The 17,599-nt window shown below is 50.0% G+C and overlaps 1 protein-coding gene across 8 annotated transcripts in view; it reads left to right on the top strand.

Moving 5' to 3' along the window:
• The window catches only part of FANCC (FA complementation group C), a 218,040-nt gene extending 203,170 nt beyond the window's left edge, over positions 1 to 14,870 (top strand). For all 8 annotated transcript variants that reach the window (XM_012461949.3, XM_064361530.1, XM_064361529.1 and 5 more), the window contains 3 exons: positions 1,362 to 1,536; positions 6,317 to 6,520; positions 11,674 to 14,870. In XM_012461949.3, coding sequence (XP_012317372.2) covers positions 1,362 to 1,536; positions 6,317 to 6,520; positions 11,674 to 11,817 — 523 coding nt within the window. In that variant the 3' untranslated portion in view covers positions 11,818 to 14,870. The remainder of the gene's footprint in view (positions 1 to 1,361; positions 1,537 to 6,316; positions 6,521 to 11,673) is intronic.
• The last annotated feature ends 2,729 nt before the right edge of the window (positions 14,871 to 17,599 follow it).

Raw genomic sequence — 17,599 nt, 5'->3', positions numbered from 1 at the left:
GGGGGCCCCACTGCTCTCTGCGTCTCTGTACCCCGACATGGTGCCTGCAGGGAGGAGACATGGCGGAGTCCCCTCCTCACTCTGATACAGCCTAACCCAGCCTACTGCCAATGTGGCCGCCGGAGCATGAGCTCTTCCTGGGGAAGAGGGAGTAAGACCAGTACTTCACCCTCCTGTCTTTTCCTCTCTGTTGCTCAATTGTAGACATTTAACCACTTGTTCTCAGGGAGGACTGGAGCAGGAGGACAGCAGTGACCAGGGAGGCGAGGACAGTGCTTAGAGCGTGGGAATTCCATGGGCCAGGCGGAGGAACATGGAGCTGGATCCAACAAAGGCACTGCAGAGGGGCCAGGAACACTCCTGTTCCACCTGCTGCCCCAGACCAGAAGTAAAGTTTGCATCTAACGTGATCTCAGCTGGTCTGTTCCATTCTCTCCAAGGGACATGTTAACCTGTTGAAACTGGCACTGTGCACAATTAGTGGATCCTCATCTCGAGCAAATTTGCCCTTAAACAAGTATTGCAACTCCCATTTGCCAGTGTGGCCAGGGGATAGCTTCGCAAACGCTTTAACTTTCTGGCATTGATGCACACGTGATGACAGCAGCTTGCTAAAAATTCATAGTTTCAGCTGGACTCATGTCTGTAATCCCTGCACTTTGGAGGCCGAGGCAGGTGGATCACGAGATCAGAAGTTCGAGACCAGCCTGGCCAATATGGCGAAACCCTGGCTCTACTAAAAATACAAAAATTAGCCGGGTATGGTGGTGCACCCTGTATTCTCAGTTACTCAGGAGGCTGAGGCAGAAGAATCACTTGCACCTGGGAGGAGGAAGTTGCAGTGAGCCGTGACAGTGTCACTGCACTCCAGCCTGGGCGACAGAGTAAGACTCTGTCCCCCTCCCAAAAAAAAAAAATTCATAGTTGCTGAAACATCCACCCGAACCTTGTGTCTTGAAGGAAGCAGCCCATGTTTCTGCCTGCGTCCCACCTTCCACCTCTTTCTCTGCATCTCAGAAGGCAGGGAGATGTGCCGCCACATCCTGCGACATTCCTGCTAGTCATGGCCACAATCTTGCTTCCTCAATGCCTGTCCTCACTGAAGGTACCTGGATTAAAGACTGATGTCTGAAGGCCCCAGGCCTCACGGGTGTCCTGAGAGGCACTCTTTCGATGCTCTGTGATGGTGCAGAGTGACGTTCAGACCAGTTTTCTGAGTCTAACTTGTATTCCTTGCAGGTTGCACTTCAGTGGATAAGTACAATTTAAGCCAACCGTTGGCAAACATTAAAGTTGCTTTAAAAACCCAAAGGAAGAAGAATTCACGTTGCTGACTGCCATGTGTTCTGGCTCTGTTCCAGGTCCTGCAGAGGTCCCTTTGAGAGCTGGTTCCTGTTCATTCACTTTGGAGGATGGGCTGAGATGGCGGCCGAGCAGTTACTGATGTCGGCAGCTGAACCCCCCATGGCCCTGCTGTGGCTCTTGGCCTTCTACTACAGCCCTTGTGATGGGAGGCAGCAGAGAACACAGACCATGGTGGGTAGCAAGCCCCACTACGTGTGTTTGGGGTGGGCTCTGGGGGCTGAGGGGAACCTGCAGAGAGTGGCTCTGTTGTGGGCTTGGCTTTCACGACACCTGAGCTCTGCCCACAGATGGCACATGTTGTGGCAACCTGCAGGCGTGATGACCTCCAGCCTTATGGTCAGAGACGCTCTCCTTCCCCCTTTTCCCTGCCCCCCGTGGCCAGAGACGAGAGACTGCCAGCCCATTCTCCTGGAAAACACCCTTTCTTCCTCGAGGTCATTTGATCTGTTGTTGCTTAGCTGCCACATCTGCCCTGGGGTCTCGTCCTCCAGGGCGTGCCATGCAGAGGGGGCTGTTCTGAGGGGTGTGCCCACAGCAGAGCCTGGCCACAGCCAGTGCCCTGTCTCACTCCCCAGCAGGCTGGCTGGGGCTGCTTCCATCTTGACTGTCTGCTTTCTTGGATCAGTCAACAGATCCTTACATTACTGGCTTTGTTTACATCTCTTCCTAAAGTAATCACATGATATTAACCACTTTGCTTCTGAAAAAGGACTTGGTCATTTCCTAAATAACAGAGCAGCTAAGTATGGGACTGGATAACTGTCTGTGGCAAAAACAGTTGTTATTTTATGTGGAATATAATAATTACAGGAAGCAGTGCTTTGATTAAAGGCATTGGCACCTTCCTTGCAAGCATTTATTTGCTAGGCTCTTGAAACTTCAACTGCTGGTGCTCTCTGCTGATTTTAGTAGTTAAAGAGGACAATGCTCATTTTGTATGCAGCACTGCTCTTCTTGGCTTTGTATTTTCTGTTGTTTGAAAACACAGGGACTAGTAAAGATGTCTGCGTATTTTATTTGTTTTGTTTTGTTTTGTTTTTGGAGATGGAGTCTCGCACTGTTGCCCAGGCTATAGTGCAGAGCCTCCTGGGTTCAAGCAATTCTCCTGCCTCAGCCTCTCAAGTAGCTGGGACTACAGGGGTTCCCTGCCACGCCCAGTTAATTGTTTTGTATTTTTAGTAGAGACAGAGTTTCACCGTGTTGGCCCAGATAGTCTTGATCTCCTGACTTCATGATCCGCCCGCCTCGGCCTCCCAAAGTGCTGGCATTACAGTCATGAGCCACCACACCCGGCTGCATTTTATTTGTTTAAAGGCTTGCATGGCATAGGAAAGAAAAATATTTTTAGATTTTAAATATTGAAATTTGTTAATAATTTATTTTAGTTGAGAAATAAAGTTTTGTGAAGAAATTATCAAACTCACTTATGTATTTGAGTATTGCTGTCTGATTAAAAAGAAAGCTTTTTATTTCTTCCCCTTTAAAAGATCACATTAAACTAATTAAGGAAAATCCTGGTTGATGTTTTTAATAGTAGTAAGATGTATGGAGTACTCATGGTTTCAAAAACCCTTTTATATTCTGTCTTATTTGATTCTGTATAAGCTAAGTTGGTAGATATGTGCTCAATTCTGTCACTGTAATGGGTACTGACAGAGAGTCACTTTTGAAATATAAAGGAATAGGCCTGGAGCAGTGGCTCACGCCTGTAATCCCAGCACTTTGGGAGGCTGAGGTGGGCGGATCATGAGGTCAAAAGATCGAGACCATCCTAACACCGTGAAACCCAGTCTCTACTAAAAATACGAAAAATTAGGCAGATGTGGTGGTGTGCACCTGTAGTCCCAGTTACTCAGGAGGCTCAGGCAGGAGAATCGCTTGAACCCGGGAGGCAGAGGTTGAAGTAAGCTGAGATTGCGCCACTGCACTCCAGCCTGGGCGACAGAGCGAGACTCTATCTCAGAAAAAAAAGGAAATTATCCAATAACACTTAATTTCCAGAAAGTTCTACATTGGCACATCTTCTACTAGCTAACTTAGTCCTTTTTTGAAGAAAAAATAACAAAACCTTTGCGTAGTTCTCCCTCAGGAGATACCTAGGATTTTGGATGAGAATGGATTGGCTCACTGCGAGTGGGACGGTGGCAGGTGTCCGTTTCCCTCCCTGCCTTTCTGTCACAGGTGCCCATCTGCCTGGCGGTTCAGTCCAGTCCTCCTTTTGGTGACTCCAGAGCCCCTTCCTCGCTGGTGCCTGCCTGAGGCATTGGTGTATGTGGCGTCCTGGGAAGGGGGTTTTAGTTGAATGAATGATACATACCTCTTGTTTCCCTGGGTTTTGTGAGCTTTAATCCCTTGGTTGTCTGTTGGGGGGCTTGAGGGACAAACTGTGAAGCATGATTTTGATGAGATTGGATTGAAATTAGCAGGATCTGTGCATTTGCCTTACTTAAAAAGGCACAACTAAATCAGTTGGTTGCGTATCCCCGCATCATGTGTTGGGGCTGGTGTTGCTGCCTCTGTGGCTGTCTTTGAGGTGAAGAGCATGGGTGCAGACAGCAAACCTGTCCTCGCCTGGGTTGTGTCCTGCCCATGAGAAGGCCTTTCCCACTCAGGGCAAGCCATGTTCTCTACCAGCCAGAGTTCATCTCCTTTTGCCAACTGAATTGGATCACAACAAAATAAACAAACAAATAAGTCTGTTTAGATACCCTTAAGAATCCGGCAAGGTACAATGATGACTAGAGAAAACAAGGAAAAAATAAAAAAAGAATCAGAGAAGGGTTCATACCTTTAACCCTGTCGTTCCATTTCTAGGAATTACCCTAGGGTAATTCTCTATTTGATCCATGCAAAGGCATATGTACAAGAATATTCAGCACAGCATTGTTCATAAATACAACAATGGGAAATGGCCTAAACTTTCAACAGTAAGGCTACTGGCCAAATAAATGGTGGTATATAAATACTAACCAAGGAATAGTATTCTATTATACACCATGAAGAATCATGCTCTTGGCCAGGTGCAGTGGTTCATGCCTGTAATCCCAGCACTTTGAGAGGCCAAGGCGGCTGGATCACTTGAATCCATTAGTTTGAGACCAGCCTGGGCAACGTGGATCCCTGTCTCTACAAAAAAAAATAAAGAAATTAGCCAGGTGTGGTAATGGGTGCCTATAATCCCAGCTACTCAGGAGGCTGAGGTGGAGGGATCTCTTGAGCCCAGGAGGCAGGTTGCAGTGAGCAGAGATTGCACCACTGCACTCCAGCCTGTGTGACATGGCAAGACTCTCTCCAAAAAAAAAAAAAAAAAAAAATCATGTTTTTGAAGAACATGTTTTATAGATAATGAACTGGTTATAGTACATTATGGAGAGAAAAATGAAAGATACAAAGCATTATGTGTAGGGAGTGGTATGGTCTCAATGCATAGAAAAAACACAAGTAGTATATAAACCGAATTATTAACAGTGCATCTTTTTGGATGGTAGAGTTATAGATCATTTTAATGGTTTTTTGTTTTCTCTTTTCAACTTTTCCATAGTAAACATATATAAGTTTTTATGATGCAGGATAAAAAATACTTTAAAAAGAAAAAAAAGCTTATATCTTTCTCCTGAAAAACTTAGGAAGCGTTTAAAGTTACTGGTGTTCAAGTGGAAGCCTATGGGCACAGACAGCATCTGAAGGGAAAGACAGTCTGGGACAAACAGAAAGGAAGAAGACCCTGTCTTAGGGATTATTGAACAAGGGCAGAAAGGCAATTGTGGATCAAGAGAAAAAATGGATATAAAGGCATAGCCTCCTAAACTCCGACATTTTTGCAGACCTGTTTAGATGGCGGAATGGCCTTGGGCTCCTGTAGACACCATCAGACCACGGCAGCCTGGGCCCGGCTGAGGGGTGAGGTGGGGAGAGCACAGCCTGGCCTGCCGGAACACTGTCACTCCCCGTGGAAGAGCCCGATGGTGCAGTTTCTCACGGTCTCGTATTGTGGTCAGAGGAGCTCATACAACACGCCCAGTGTACTGGAGTTTATGACAGACTTCATTGAATGAGGCCTTGAATTCCAGGGGAAAAAATGCCTCACACAAAATCCATAAAATCAGTCATGGGAATTCTCAGAATAGGCCTAAGTATTCTTTCAGAAATGATGGAACATAGCTGTTCATGAGTTCCATGTGGCATTTGAATCTATGGGCTTTCAGTTTTTGCTTTGTTTTCCAAGTCATGACTGGGTGTACCATTCTTGTAGCAAGCAGAAACATCTCAGCATGGAATAAATATTTTTTATGTAAAAACCCGCAGACTCACAATTACCATTATTATGTGGATTCCACAGACTTATGACCTGTGCTTGAGCATTAAACATGTATGAACAGATTATTCCAACATCTAAAACAAATGTGTTGTTCTTGTGTGTGCATGTATGTGTGTATGACCATGCATGTGTGTACGTGCGTGCTCGTTTATGTGTGTTCCCCCCATCCCCCCACCCCTACCCCAAATACAGCAGGAAGCAAAGGCAAACCCACATTCATATGGGAACATTGGCTCGGCGGAGGTCCAGCTGTGTGGGGCTTTAATTGATTTGTGGCTGTGATAGTGAGGCGAGTCTGCAAGGAGCCTTTTGTTCTTTTTCCCCACAGTGTAAAAATCTGACTACATTCTGTTGAGGACTTTTCTGTTTTTCCTTTTATACAAAAAAGAGGTCAATTCCTGGCATGGTGCCCTGGCTGCTTGGTGAGCAAGACGAAAGAAAGTCAAGCAGTTTCCATTCCGCCCATGTGGGTTTGTGTGGTGTAGAGTGTACACTCTGCCGCTGACTAGCTCCCTCTCTCAGGGCGGGTCCTCACTCTTTTTGGGGGATTGCTTCAAAGCAAATAAATAAATCCTAGAATCATGTCTGTCCTGCCTCTTTGTAAGCTCTCCCCTGTCAAATGCTATTGCCTAGGTCCAGGTAAAGGCTGTGCTGGGCCATCTCCTGGCGTTGTCCAGAAGCACCACCCTGTCTGCTCAGGACCTCCAGACAGCAGCGGGACAGGGCACAGACACAGACCCCAGAGCTCCTGCACAACAGCTGATCAGGCACCTTCTCCTCAATTTCCTGCTCTGGGCTCCTGGAGGCCACGTGATTGCCCGGGATGCCATCACCCTGGTAAGTCTCCCTGTTGGTCCAGCGTCCTAGTTCTTATTTCTGCTTCAGGTGAGAGGTGGGTTACCTACCTGAGGGTCTGGCCTCTGCAGAGTGTGTGTACCAGGATGCTACCCAGCACAGATAAATGGTCAGGGAGGTTGACAGCTGGGACAGACCCCAGAGTCTGCCCCCTGCAGCACCTTTATGTCACAGAGGAAAAAACAGAGGCTCAGAGAAAGGAGATGCCATCTCCTGGGCCCATGGCTTGCTGCCAGAGCCCGCAGTAGAAGCTAGGTCTCCTGTCCCCCTACGTCCATTTCTTTCCATTGCAGTGTGCTGCTCTCTTCCTCCTCACAAAAAGAAATAAGGCCACAATGAGAAAGCGCTTGCAAAGCATCTACAATGCTACTCACTGCAACAGTGCAAAGAATTTCGTTAATTTTTTAAAAATTGGTTTATTACAAAGAAATCCTTCCTGAAGCCCACTTGACTTGAGGGATAAAGAATGGTCCAGGTCAAAAGTGAGCACTCTTCGTGACATTAGGTTTGGCAATGATTTATTGGATATGATACCAAAGACACAGCAATGAAAGAAAAGAATAGTTAAATTGGACTTTATGAAAATTAAAAGTTTTTGTGCATCAAAGGATACCATCAAGAAAGTGAAAACAATTCACAGAATGGGAGAATATATTTAGAAATAATGTATGTGGTTAGAGTTTAGTATTCAGAATACATAATTCTTTTAATTCAACAACAAAAAGATAACCCATTTCAAAAATGAATAGATGTTTCTCCAAAGAAGATGTACAAATGGCCAATAGACACACGGAAAATGCTCACAGAAAGGACATGAGAGGCCAGGGAAAGGCAAAGCACAGCAATGTGCACCACACAGCCATCAGGACAGCTCTCAGCAGGAGAGGAAAGAAACGCCCGTGAAGACACGCAGGAACTGAGTGGGGACGCTAACATCACGCTGCTACTATGGAGAAGAGTGGCGTGATTCCTCAAACAGCCGAACCCAGAATTACTGCGTGGCCGGCGGTGCCTAGGTCTGTACCCAAGAGAGCCAAAAGCAGGGGCTGGACAGCCATCTGGCCCTGTGCTCAGGGCAGCACTATTCACAGCAGCCGGCAGGCAGAGACGGCCCAAATGCCTGTAGAGGAATGAGCAGTGCACAGTATGATCTGTGCCCATGATAGAGTGTTGTCCAGCCTGAAGATGGAAGGAAGTCCGGACAGTGCTATAATGGGATGACCCTTGAAGACACTGTGCTTCATGAAATAAGCCAGACACTAGGACATTGTATGAGTCCACTTAGATGAGGCACCTGGAATACAAGTCCAGGGAAAGGAAGTAAAACAGTTTCCCAGAGGCAGGGGTTGGGGAGTCAGTGTTGGGATGATGGAAAGGGGCAGGAGATGCACGGTGCCGATGGTTGTGCAATACTGTAATATACTGCATGCCACTGAATCACAAAAATGGTTACAACAGCACATTTTATGTGTATTTCACCACAGTTTTAAAAAATACTCAGAACAAGTGAGCACCAGCATGCTGGCTCTGGGAGTTTTGTCATATTTTTTGTTTTATTGGTACTTTTTCTTGACATATAATATACATACAGAAAATATCCAGCTTAATGAATTTCACAAACCAACAACACCTGTGCAGCCAGCAATCAACTCAAGAGAGGAGTATTCCCTCCTGCTCCTGTCCAGGCCAGACCTGGCTGGAATGTGTGTCCATGTGCAGAAAGTCCCCGTAACAAATGACACACTTGACAGCCGGGGCCACGAGGATGTCTCCATCCTGGTGGGACAGTCCTGTGGAGTGGGCCCGGGCTGTGCCTCCCACGTGCTGGCATCTCAGCTGAGTTGGATCCAAGAGCCTGAGGGCAGCCCAGGGCAGAAGACGACCCACTGCCACATGCCTGGTGCCACTTCTTCGGCCCGGCCCCAGCACAGAATGCTTTCAAGAATCTATTGTGTACCCATAAAATGCACACCACAACAATGCGGACCAGCCTAGAGGGCTTTATGCTGAGCCAAGTAAGCCAGACCCAAGGACAAATGCGTGCTCTCACCTATGAGTGGGATCCAAAAAGTCGAACTCATAGAAACACTGGAAAGGTGCTCATGGGGGACTGAGGGAGGAGCAGTGGGGCGATAGCCCTGCCCTGTGACAAGGACAGTTCTAGCTCAGGCACTTCCTCCCCAACCCTCTGGTGCCTGTGAGTGGAGGAGCTGCCCATGGCCTGGGCTTGCCTTGCTCAGCAGTGGCGGTCAGCATGGGAGTTTGGTGGCCCCAGCCCTGCTAACAGGGTGTGAGAGAACGTCACCCAGAGGAAGCGCCCCAGGGACACCCAGGTCTCTGCTTCAGTTATTCTCACCACATTTCCAACTACTTGGAGGAAACTTTCAGTTCACGTTCTAAGTGGATTGCCTTCAAAACTGGCCCACAGAGACGCTGCTGGGAGTAAGAATGATGCTGCCAGGCTCAGCCTGAGTCCTATGCCGGGCAGCCCATCCTAACACATGGTTCAGCCCCCGCTGTTGATGCAAATAGGAACCTGCAAGAGTCTGGAGGGCCCCAGTGCTTTGTCATCACATCCCCCAAGTCAGTTCCACTGCAGAGAAGACACACAGCAGCTCATTCCCAGAGCAGACACCAGCGTGGCACTCATGCACTGGCTCTGTCAGAGGTAGGTGCTGGCCATCTGGGCACCCATCGTGGTGAAAGTGCCTCCTGGGTGCTGTCCTTTTGGATGTTTTGAAGCCATCTTTATTAACACATCAGTTTTCCTAATGAGAAGGCTTTTGCTGCCGTGGCCACGTGGCAGGGAGGGCCTCTGGGGAAGGATCCCCCCCACCGCCCCTGCCTCTCCTGGCCTTTGTCAGTTTCTCTGCTGACAGCACTCTGGAAAGGACCGGGTCTGCTTGGCTCACGAGCGGGTGGTAGCCAGATGGTGGCTTTGGTGAGACGGCCTTTCCCTCCTGCAGCTTGGGCCTCTCCACCCTCAGAACCCAGCCCAAGTACAGCCACCTCCCAGCTGGTCCCAGGCTCTGCCCTCCGTCCTGGCATCCAGATTTGGAGAGCAGTGCCAGCTCAAGGCAGGACGAGGTGGCTCAAAGCAGAAGCCGCTGTCTGAAGAGCCCTTGCACCCTCTTGGAGATGGCCTGAGCAAGTGGCTTCATCTGACCTAAAGGACGCACTGGTCCTACAGCCCCATCTGCCCATAGCCTGCTTCCTGTGTGGCCTTTGCCATGAGCACTGCGCGCCTTTTCTCCAGGGGTCTGAAGGTCCACTCCCTGGCGGTTCTACAATCCGCTTCTCTGAACTTGGCCCTCTGATTTTCCCCAGAACTCCATCCACGAGGCCCTGCCCGATGTCCCTGCAGTTCTCCTGCCTCTCTGGCTCTTGGCCTTTCAACAGGCACTCTGGCTTGCCCCGGCCATCCACTCGCTCCCTTGCCTGCACCTGCAGGAGGCCAGCACAAAGCAGAGGACAGTGTGGAGTCCAGCCCCAGGGCTCCACCTTCTGTCCTCACCTGGATTCACACTTCTCCCTCTCCTGCCTCCTGTTGCTGGGTCACAGCAACAACAGCAGCAGTTATCAAGATTCTGAGATGCACAGTTCCATTCTTTAGTCGTTGAACTCAAAATGAATTGAATCCACTCTTGGTGCACCAGCCAAGGTCAGCAGGGAGGCAGGTTTTCCAGGCAGCTGCAGGGCTGTGGATTTTTGCATGTTACTAGAGACCTGGGATGGGGCCCACCCAGGAGTGTTGGTGTTGTGTAAGGAAGATGCAAGGTTGCATTTCTAATGACAACTTGGCCTTGCTTCAGACATGGCTGAGCCTGTCACCATGGGCATGGCTGAGCCTGTCACCATAGGTATGGCCAGCAGGGGACAGTCCTCCCGCTCAGGGTCTGGGTGGTAAATTAACTCTGAAAGGGGTCCACAGCCAGCTCACATTGTTTCCTTGCTGAAGGACAGGCTGCATCTGCTGAAGGCCATCAGCATTATGTGCCTGTCATTTCTGAGTGAAAACCAAGTGATAGTAATACACACCCAGGGACACACTGGCACACACCAGGGCTACAGCCTGAGCCCCCATGCTGGCTGCACTGACCCGGTGGGCTGGCTGCAGGTCCTGTTTGCTGCCAGCGGTGTGTGGGGGGAAGCAAACGTCACGGTCTGTCCCACGTCATTTACTCTTAGCCCTGCGTCCCCATGCCTCTGCTCACACAGTGCACATGCCACAAGAGGCTCCCTTTACTGATGGTCACCAGGTGGAAGGCCCAGTTCTGAAGGGTGAGGCAGTAAAACTAGAATAGTCCCAATAGTCTGGGAGTTCACCCTCCCAGAATGGCCAAGCGCAGAGCCCTTCCAGAGGAAGTTGACCTTGGGCTGCTCTGGCTAATTAAACATTTGAGGGTTCTGTATGAACTGACACACACTAAATGAATATGTCAATTACTCTTTCAAAAACTTAAGGCTTCTTAATACTGCCTCTGCTTAAACCAGAAATTCCCCACTCAGATTCTTACCCTTCCCTTTTTTCTCAACTAAGTTTTTAGGAAAATACTTACAGGCACCAACAAGTATGAATGCCTTGAGGTTGCGTCTCCTGCTCTCCTGTGAGAATCAAGTGTTAAAACCTTAAAGGCCTATTAAAAAGCAAGTAGGTCCGGTTGCTTGCCCAGGAATGCCAGATTCCTGGGCTGTTGGTGTGAAAGCAGGTGGCATTTTCCAATTCTCATATTTGTGTGAGCCTTTTGCAGAAAGTCAAGTCACAGCATGCTCATTTGCCTTTGTTCCCCATAGCCGATCATCCCACAACTTGTGACTGGCATTCCGAGAAACAGTTCTGATTGCAAGCAGCGCTTGTCTGTGGCCTTTGTGAGTCTAAGGCTGTTGGCAGCTGAGCTCCATGTGAGGAGGCTTATTAGGAAATGGCACCGCTCACTGTGTAGCCAGCCTTGGAGACAAACTTGCTGTGCTAATCACCTTGAAACCCAGAGCCCTCAGTGCTTTACTTTGGAACTGATGGAAATGCTAACTAGGACGCCTTTCAGGGACGAGGTGGTTATGCTCCGTCTCTGGACAAAGGGACAAATCTGTCTGAAAAGTGTTTTAATTTGCCTTTTCTTCTGTCCTCATTGCAGATGGCTCACACTGCTGAGATAACTCACGAGATCATTGGCTTTCTTGACCAGACCTTGTACAGATGGGATCGTCTTGGTATTGAAAGCCCTGGATCAGGAAAACTGGCCCGAGAGCTCCTTAAAGAGCTAAGAACTCAAGTCTAGCAAGGCACGCAGGCCGTGTGGGTGCCCGGCGTGAGGGATCAGGCTCACCAAGGCCACAGGACAGGTGATGACCCCATGGCCATGCATTTGTGGAGTAAGTCTTCTCTGTGGGCTGTGAGAATGAGCCATACCTATCTTGGGAAGATCTGCTAGTATCTGTTTTACAAAATGCAAAGCCAGGTCCCTCAGCCCAAACTCAGTCAGACATATTCACCAATGACTTGAATGAGCCTTCAGCTCTCCTAGTGCCTGCCTGGCCAGACCATCAGCTGGAGAATTACTGGAGCAAAGGCTTGGGTGGGAGAACAGGTTTCTAATTTTTACCCAAGTCAAGATGCACATCTATTATTTAAAGATTCAAAGTCTTAGAACCAAGAATTTGGTCATGAACCCTTAAAGAATTTAGAGAGAACTTAACTGTTTCCATGCATCATTTTTTAGGAATCAGGGATCTGATATAAAGCCACATATAAAGTCTTGCTGTATGGAGAAATTCATCATCCAAGGGGAGTCAGAGTCCCTCAGGCTTCCCTTGTATCTCCCTGGACCTGCCTGACAGGCCATGGGAGCAGACAGCACACTCAAGCCAGGGCCTTCTGCACACTCTTTCCACTTTGTATTTGCTACACGCTGACTGCTACCAAAGAGTTGCTGGGACATCAGAGGAGCCGGCAGGCGAAGGTTAGAAGATGTGTTCCAGAAACATTAGAAGACAGGATTAGTAGCAGTTAGTTCTCTTGTTAAACTGAAATGGGAATTGGAAATTCCTGATAAAGAGTGGGCCTGGCTGGTGCCAGGGCTCACACCTGTGATCCCAGCACTCTGGGAGGCCAAGGCAGGTAGATTGCTTGAGCCGAGGAGTTCCAGACTAGCCTGGCCAACGTGGTGAAACCCTATCTCTACTAAAAATACAAAAATGAGCAGGGTGCAGTGGCACGCACCTGAAACTCCAGCTACTTGGGAGGTTGAGACGTGAGGACTGCTTGAACCCAGGAGGCGGGAGTTGTGAGCTGAGGGCTTGCCACTGCATCCCAGCCTAGGCAGCAGAACAAGACCCTGTCTTTAAAAAGAAAAAAGGCATTGGTAAGTCTAATCTCAAGGTTAATATTTATTTCATGTCAGTAGACGATGCTTTTTCCTTTCAGAGTCATTCTGGAATTGTATTGATTGTACATTCTTTTGTGTCTATTCTGCTTGTCAAGTGAGTTAAGACTTCCTTTTGTCCATTTTGATTTATGTGTATTAGTAGTCTCTGAGTATTGGCTCCATTTTGAGGTATGAGCAAAGTTTCGCTGGATTAGAGGTTAACCTTTAGGGAAATTTCTTTTTTCGGTATGTGGCAATGCTAATAGATCCACCTGAAGATCTGGAAAATTCCAGGAACTTTTGACCTGAGCCTTTCTTCTGAGAAATGCTGCGGTCAGAAGGGTGTGCTGGTGAAATATTCTGGTGGCAGTTGCCATCATGATCATTGCCTTCGTATAACACGCTTTGTCAGAGGTGTGGGGGTTGAAAAAGGAGCTGCATGCTTCGCTGGAGTTGAGGACCTCTCTCCTGTTCTGACTTTGAGCCAGAACTTGTGACTGGGCCATGGAAGCTGTGACTTCTCTGTGGACATGGTGTAGCTAGGAACCCCTAGAGAGAGGGGCCACTGGGACCAGGCCTCCTGGTGTGGAGAGGATGCCTGGCACAGTCCTCCACCCTGTCCTGTGGTCCTGTGTAGAGGGTTGGCCTCTCCCTCCTCCTCCTGCCAGGCCTCTACCCATGCCTCTTCTGTCTTCTCCAACTGGCACCAGTGAAGGTAGGCATCTGGAAGACTTCTTCCTAGTCTGGAAGCCCTGACATTGTCCTGTCTGTAGAATCTCCCAGTTCCTTCACAGCTGCCAAGCCCTCTTGTAGACAGTGGAGGCAGTCTTGCCAGTGGTGCTTTCCGGGCAACCAGGGGCTCCTGAGTGGGAGGACTGTCCCTCAGGGGACGTGGCATTGAAGTGCCTGCTGGCTTCATGTGACCCTTTGCCTTTCCCTGGCCTGAGAGATACTTAAAGGTAGAGAGCCAGGGGAGCCACCCTCTGCTGTTCCCTCCACATCCAGGACAGATGGCAGTCGAGGCTATGCTCCTAAGCCCACCTCCTCCTCCTATTGCCTTCAGTCTGAGAAGGGGGCTCTGAGCTTTCTGAAAGAAGTTCAGGGAAGCAGGCCCCAGAGGAAATGGGCCCTGGGCCATGCTGGGCCTGAAGCCATGCACCCTGCCTTGGCTGGGGACTCCCCTGTGCAGTTGAGATGGACCTCCCAGCCCCACAGGGGTCCTCAGTCCTCTCTCCCGGGGCCTCCCCACAGCATGGCTCTGACTGGGAGCTGTGGTCTTGGGCAGCTGGGATCCCGGAGCCCTCAGCGGGCAGCCTCCCCTGGGTTTTCTGTTGGGGCCACCAAGAAGCGCCACCCTAGGTCTTCCCCACAACGCCCACCGGCACTCCTGCCTGAGGGGCGCAGTATCCTGCAAGGCTCAGGCCCGGGGTTCTCCATGCTGAATGGGCTTCTTCCCAGGGAGCGGGGCAGCCATGTGGGGATGCTACATGTTGCAGTGACGCTGGGGACGAGCCTGGGTGCAGCAACCCATTAGCCAGGGAGAGCCAGGCAGGTGCGGTGTCATGGCGCAGCGTGGCCCAGAGGGCTCTGACAGCGCTGGCGGGGACTGGGCGCAGGGGGAGCCATGGGGAGACTGGGATGCCAAGGCCTGGAGCCTCCCTGGAATGAACTGGACTGAGGTCTTCAGAGATGCCACAGGGCCGGAATCTGACCTTACCCTAGCAGTCTGTGAAGCGCGGGGGAGTTTTTCTAGACTCTCCCTGATAGTTTTTGATAAAGCATGTGGGTAAAATCACTACCCTCAGAAGGGGTGATCAGAGAGCCAAAAATACAGAAGAGGCAGAGAGTGCCCCTCCAACCAGGCTGTTATTCACTTGGACTCCGGGTCGTCTGTGGAATCTTTTAGCTCTTTAAAATCTGTAATTTGTTATTTTTTCATTCTAAATAAAAATTCAATTTGCACCTAATGTATCCGTTAAATAATATGTCTCTGGGGAAAAAGCTCTCCCAATGCCCCCAAATAGTGGAAGCTTCGGGTCTCACAAAACCTAGATGTGCTCTGGAAAAGACCAAGATGGCTTAGCCTCTGGGCTTCGGAACCTTGATATCAAATACCTAAAAACTAAGGGTCCTGTCACCAAGGAAGAAGGGGAGGACTAGGGTAAAGGCATCCAGCAGGGCCTGCTAAAACCAGGTTACATGCATTTAATATCTGTTTTTTCTCTAAGCCAGGCTTGACCATGAGCCTTGCTTGAATTATTCTGTCCCTTCTCCCCTGATTCCTGAAGCTGGAAGGCCTTGTCCCACAAGCATAGCCCACCCACTCTTGCTCCATTGGTTCACAGGCTGCTGTCCCCTCCCCCTCCAGCCCCACAGGCCCCTCTGGGAGACATGAGTGATGCCGCCAAGGCGAGCAGTGCTGCGGCCACCCCAGGACCTCCACTCCAGCGGGCTTTCAGGTGCTCCCTGCACTTCCGGATGTGGGACACTGTGGCCCTCCCACGGTCAGGGGGGCGTCTGAGGGAGCTGACGGGAAATGCTAAGATGCTCCTGAGGAGCCTCTTGCTGGGCAGTTGTGGTTGGCAGGGTTTTGTGGTTCGTCTTTCACCCTGTCCTGTCCAGTGTCTAATGGTAGGACGAGGTGCTGGGACAGAAATGGGAGTTAGTCCAGGGAATGGGAAGAAGCCAAGTTTTCTGTTAAAGTGGAGAGGTTACGAACAGGGCCTTGACAAGGAAGCTGGAGAAGATGGGACCTTGGTGAGCCTGGCAAAGTGAATCCACCTGAAATGCAGGAAAGTCAAAACCGAGCCTGGCCCTACACTGCCCAGAGCACGGCGGCTGCGCTAGAGGACCTGCACAGTGACAGCAAATGTGAGGAATGTTCTCATTCAATAAGGAATCCACAATTGTTTTGCTTTCCAAGGAAGAAGAGAAACAGAGTTTCCCGTGCTTCTCTCCTCATCTTTTTCTTCCTCTCTTTCCAGCCCAGGACCACCTACCCCAGCCCGGGACTCTGGTGCTGAAGTTCTTCCCTCTGTCAGACACTGCAGAATCTGTAGTTTTTGTCCAAAAACCCTAAGTCATTAATCATCACTAAGCCATTTTACAACCAAAGAACGAAAATTAAGGTATAGTAAGTACACAATGTACTTTCAAGCCTTCTAAAATCCAGTTCCATGATTCACTTATACCATGGGTCCAAATCACCCCCTCATGTGCGAACTGGTAACAGAGAGCTCAGAGCAAAAGCCTCCCTCCTCATCCTCTCATGGTGTCTTACTGCATTTGCTGTACTAGGCAGGGAATTTGTACATCCAGGACTTTTGGTGGCAAGCAACAGAAACATGCACTGAATACTGAAAGTAAAGGGGAACTGATGAAAAAGGGATTGGGCCGACAAGGCCTGGTGTGAGTCAACCAGCAACAGTACCAGCCTTGTTTCAGATGCTCTGGCAAAGCCAGTCCTGCCGCCCAGCCCTTCCAGACCTCACTCCTGGGAGAAAGGCCCTTTTGCCCACTCCTTTCAGCGCTCCTGCCTGGGTGCATTTGATGGGGGAGCCTGGGTCACAGGTCTGCACTTGGGCTGCCAGGGATGCCGGGAAAGCAAGCATCTGGCTTCTTCAGCTTCTGTACCATTACTGGGTCCCTTGGATACCACCAAAGGTATCACCCAACTACAGGAAGGGGCCAGACACTGGCCAGGTGGAGACAATAAAAATATCTGCAGTTCCATACAGCATCAATACTATAGGCTGTGCCAGAGCATTTTAGAAGGCAGCGTCCCATGAGATAGCCCAGCAGCCAGCACCAGAAGAACAGGCAGAGGCAGGCCTTCTCAGAAAGCCATTTTGTAGGCACTTAAATCTGGGTTTCTCAAATGCAGCACCATGAGCACTCTGGACCAGATACCTCTCTGTTGTGGGGGTGTCCTGTGCACTGCAGGGTGGTTGGCCGCAGCCGCTAGATGCCAGTGCACCCCTCCCACCAGTGGTGACAAGACTTTCTCCAGACATTGCCCAGTCCCCCTTCCAACTATGACTGCTGGGCCTTCCCTTCTGGAACGACATCCTGGACACAGACACTAGTGGTTGCAGACACAGAATAACTTACAAGAAAACTAGGCAACCTGATGCCAACATTCATATGGACAGTAAACACGAACAGCCAGGCACGTTCCAAAAGTGAAGTGTCATGAAGCGCACCGCACACAGACACATATGTCGCTGGGAGCTTCTCATGAATGGAAACATGGGAGGGACTGAAAGGGCCCCCACGGCTGCAGCCAGCGGCCAGCTCTTAGGCCTCATGGGCCAGCCTCCTCCCAGCTCACATGCTCCTCCTCTTCTTGTGATCCCCTCTGGGTGGCCTCCCCCGGACTCCATCCAGAGGCTGGACCCTGTCCTGTCTGTGGCTTCACATGGCATCTCTGGGCAGAGGGGCCACACCTGCTCCTGGATTGCCAGCCCGGATAGCTCACTGCCTGTTGGGAATCTACACTAGCAGTGTGGGGACCCTCTAGACTTAGCGCATCCCAGGCGGGCCCACCAGCCCCACCTGCCTCCCGCACCCACTGGCTCCCTGCATTCCCAACAGCCACTCCATCCTGCCAGTGACTTAGGGTGAGCTCCGAGATCACTCTTGACCCCTCCCTTTCTCCCACCACATCCAGCCTGTCGGGGAGCCTGGAAGCTGGCCC

The sequence above is a fragment of the Aotus nancymaae genome, unplaced genomic scaffold, assembly GCF_030222135.1.
Source record: "Aotus nancymaae isolate 86718 unplaced genomic scaffold, 86718_ANA_hifiasm-v0.15.2.pri h1tg000041l, whole genome shotgun sequence".
Classification (NCBI taxonomy): domain Eukaryota; kingdom Metazoa; phylum Chordata; class Mammalia; order Primates; family Aotidae; genus Aotus; species Aotus nancymaae.
This window is presented reverse-complemented; position numbering and strand designations above follow the sequence as displayed.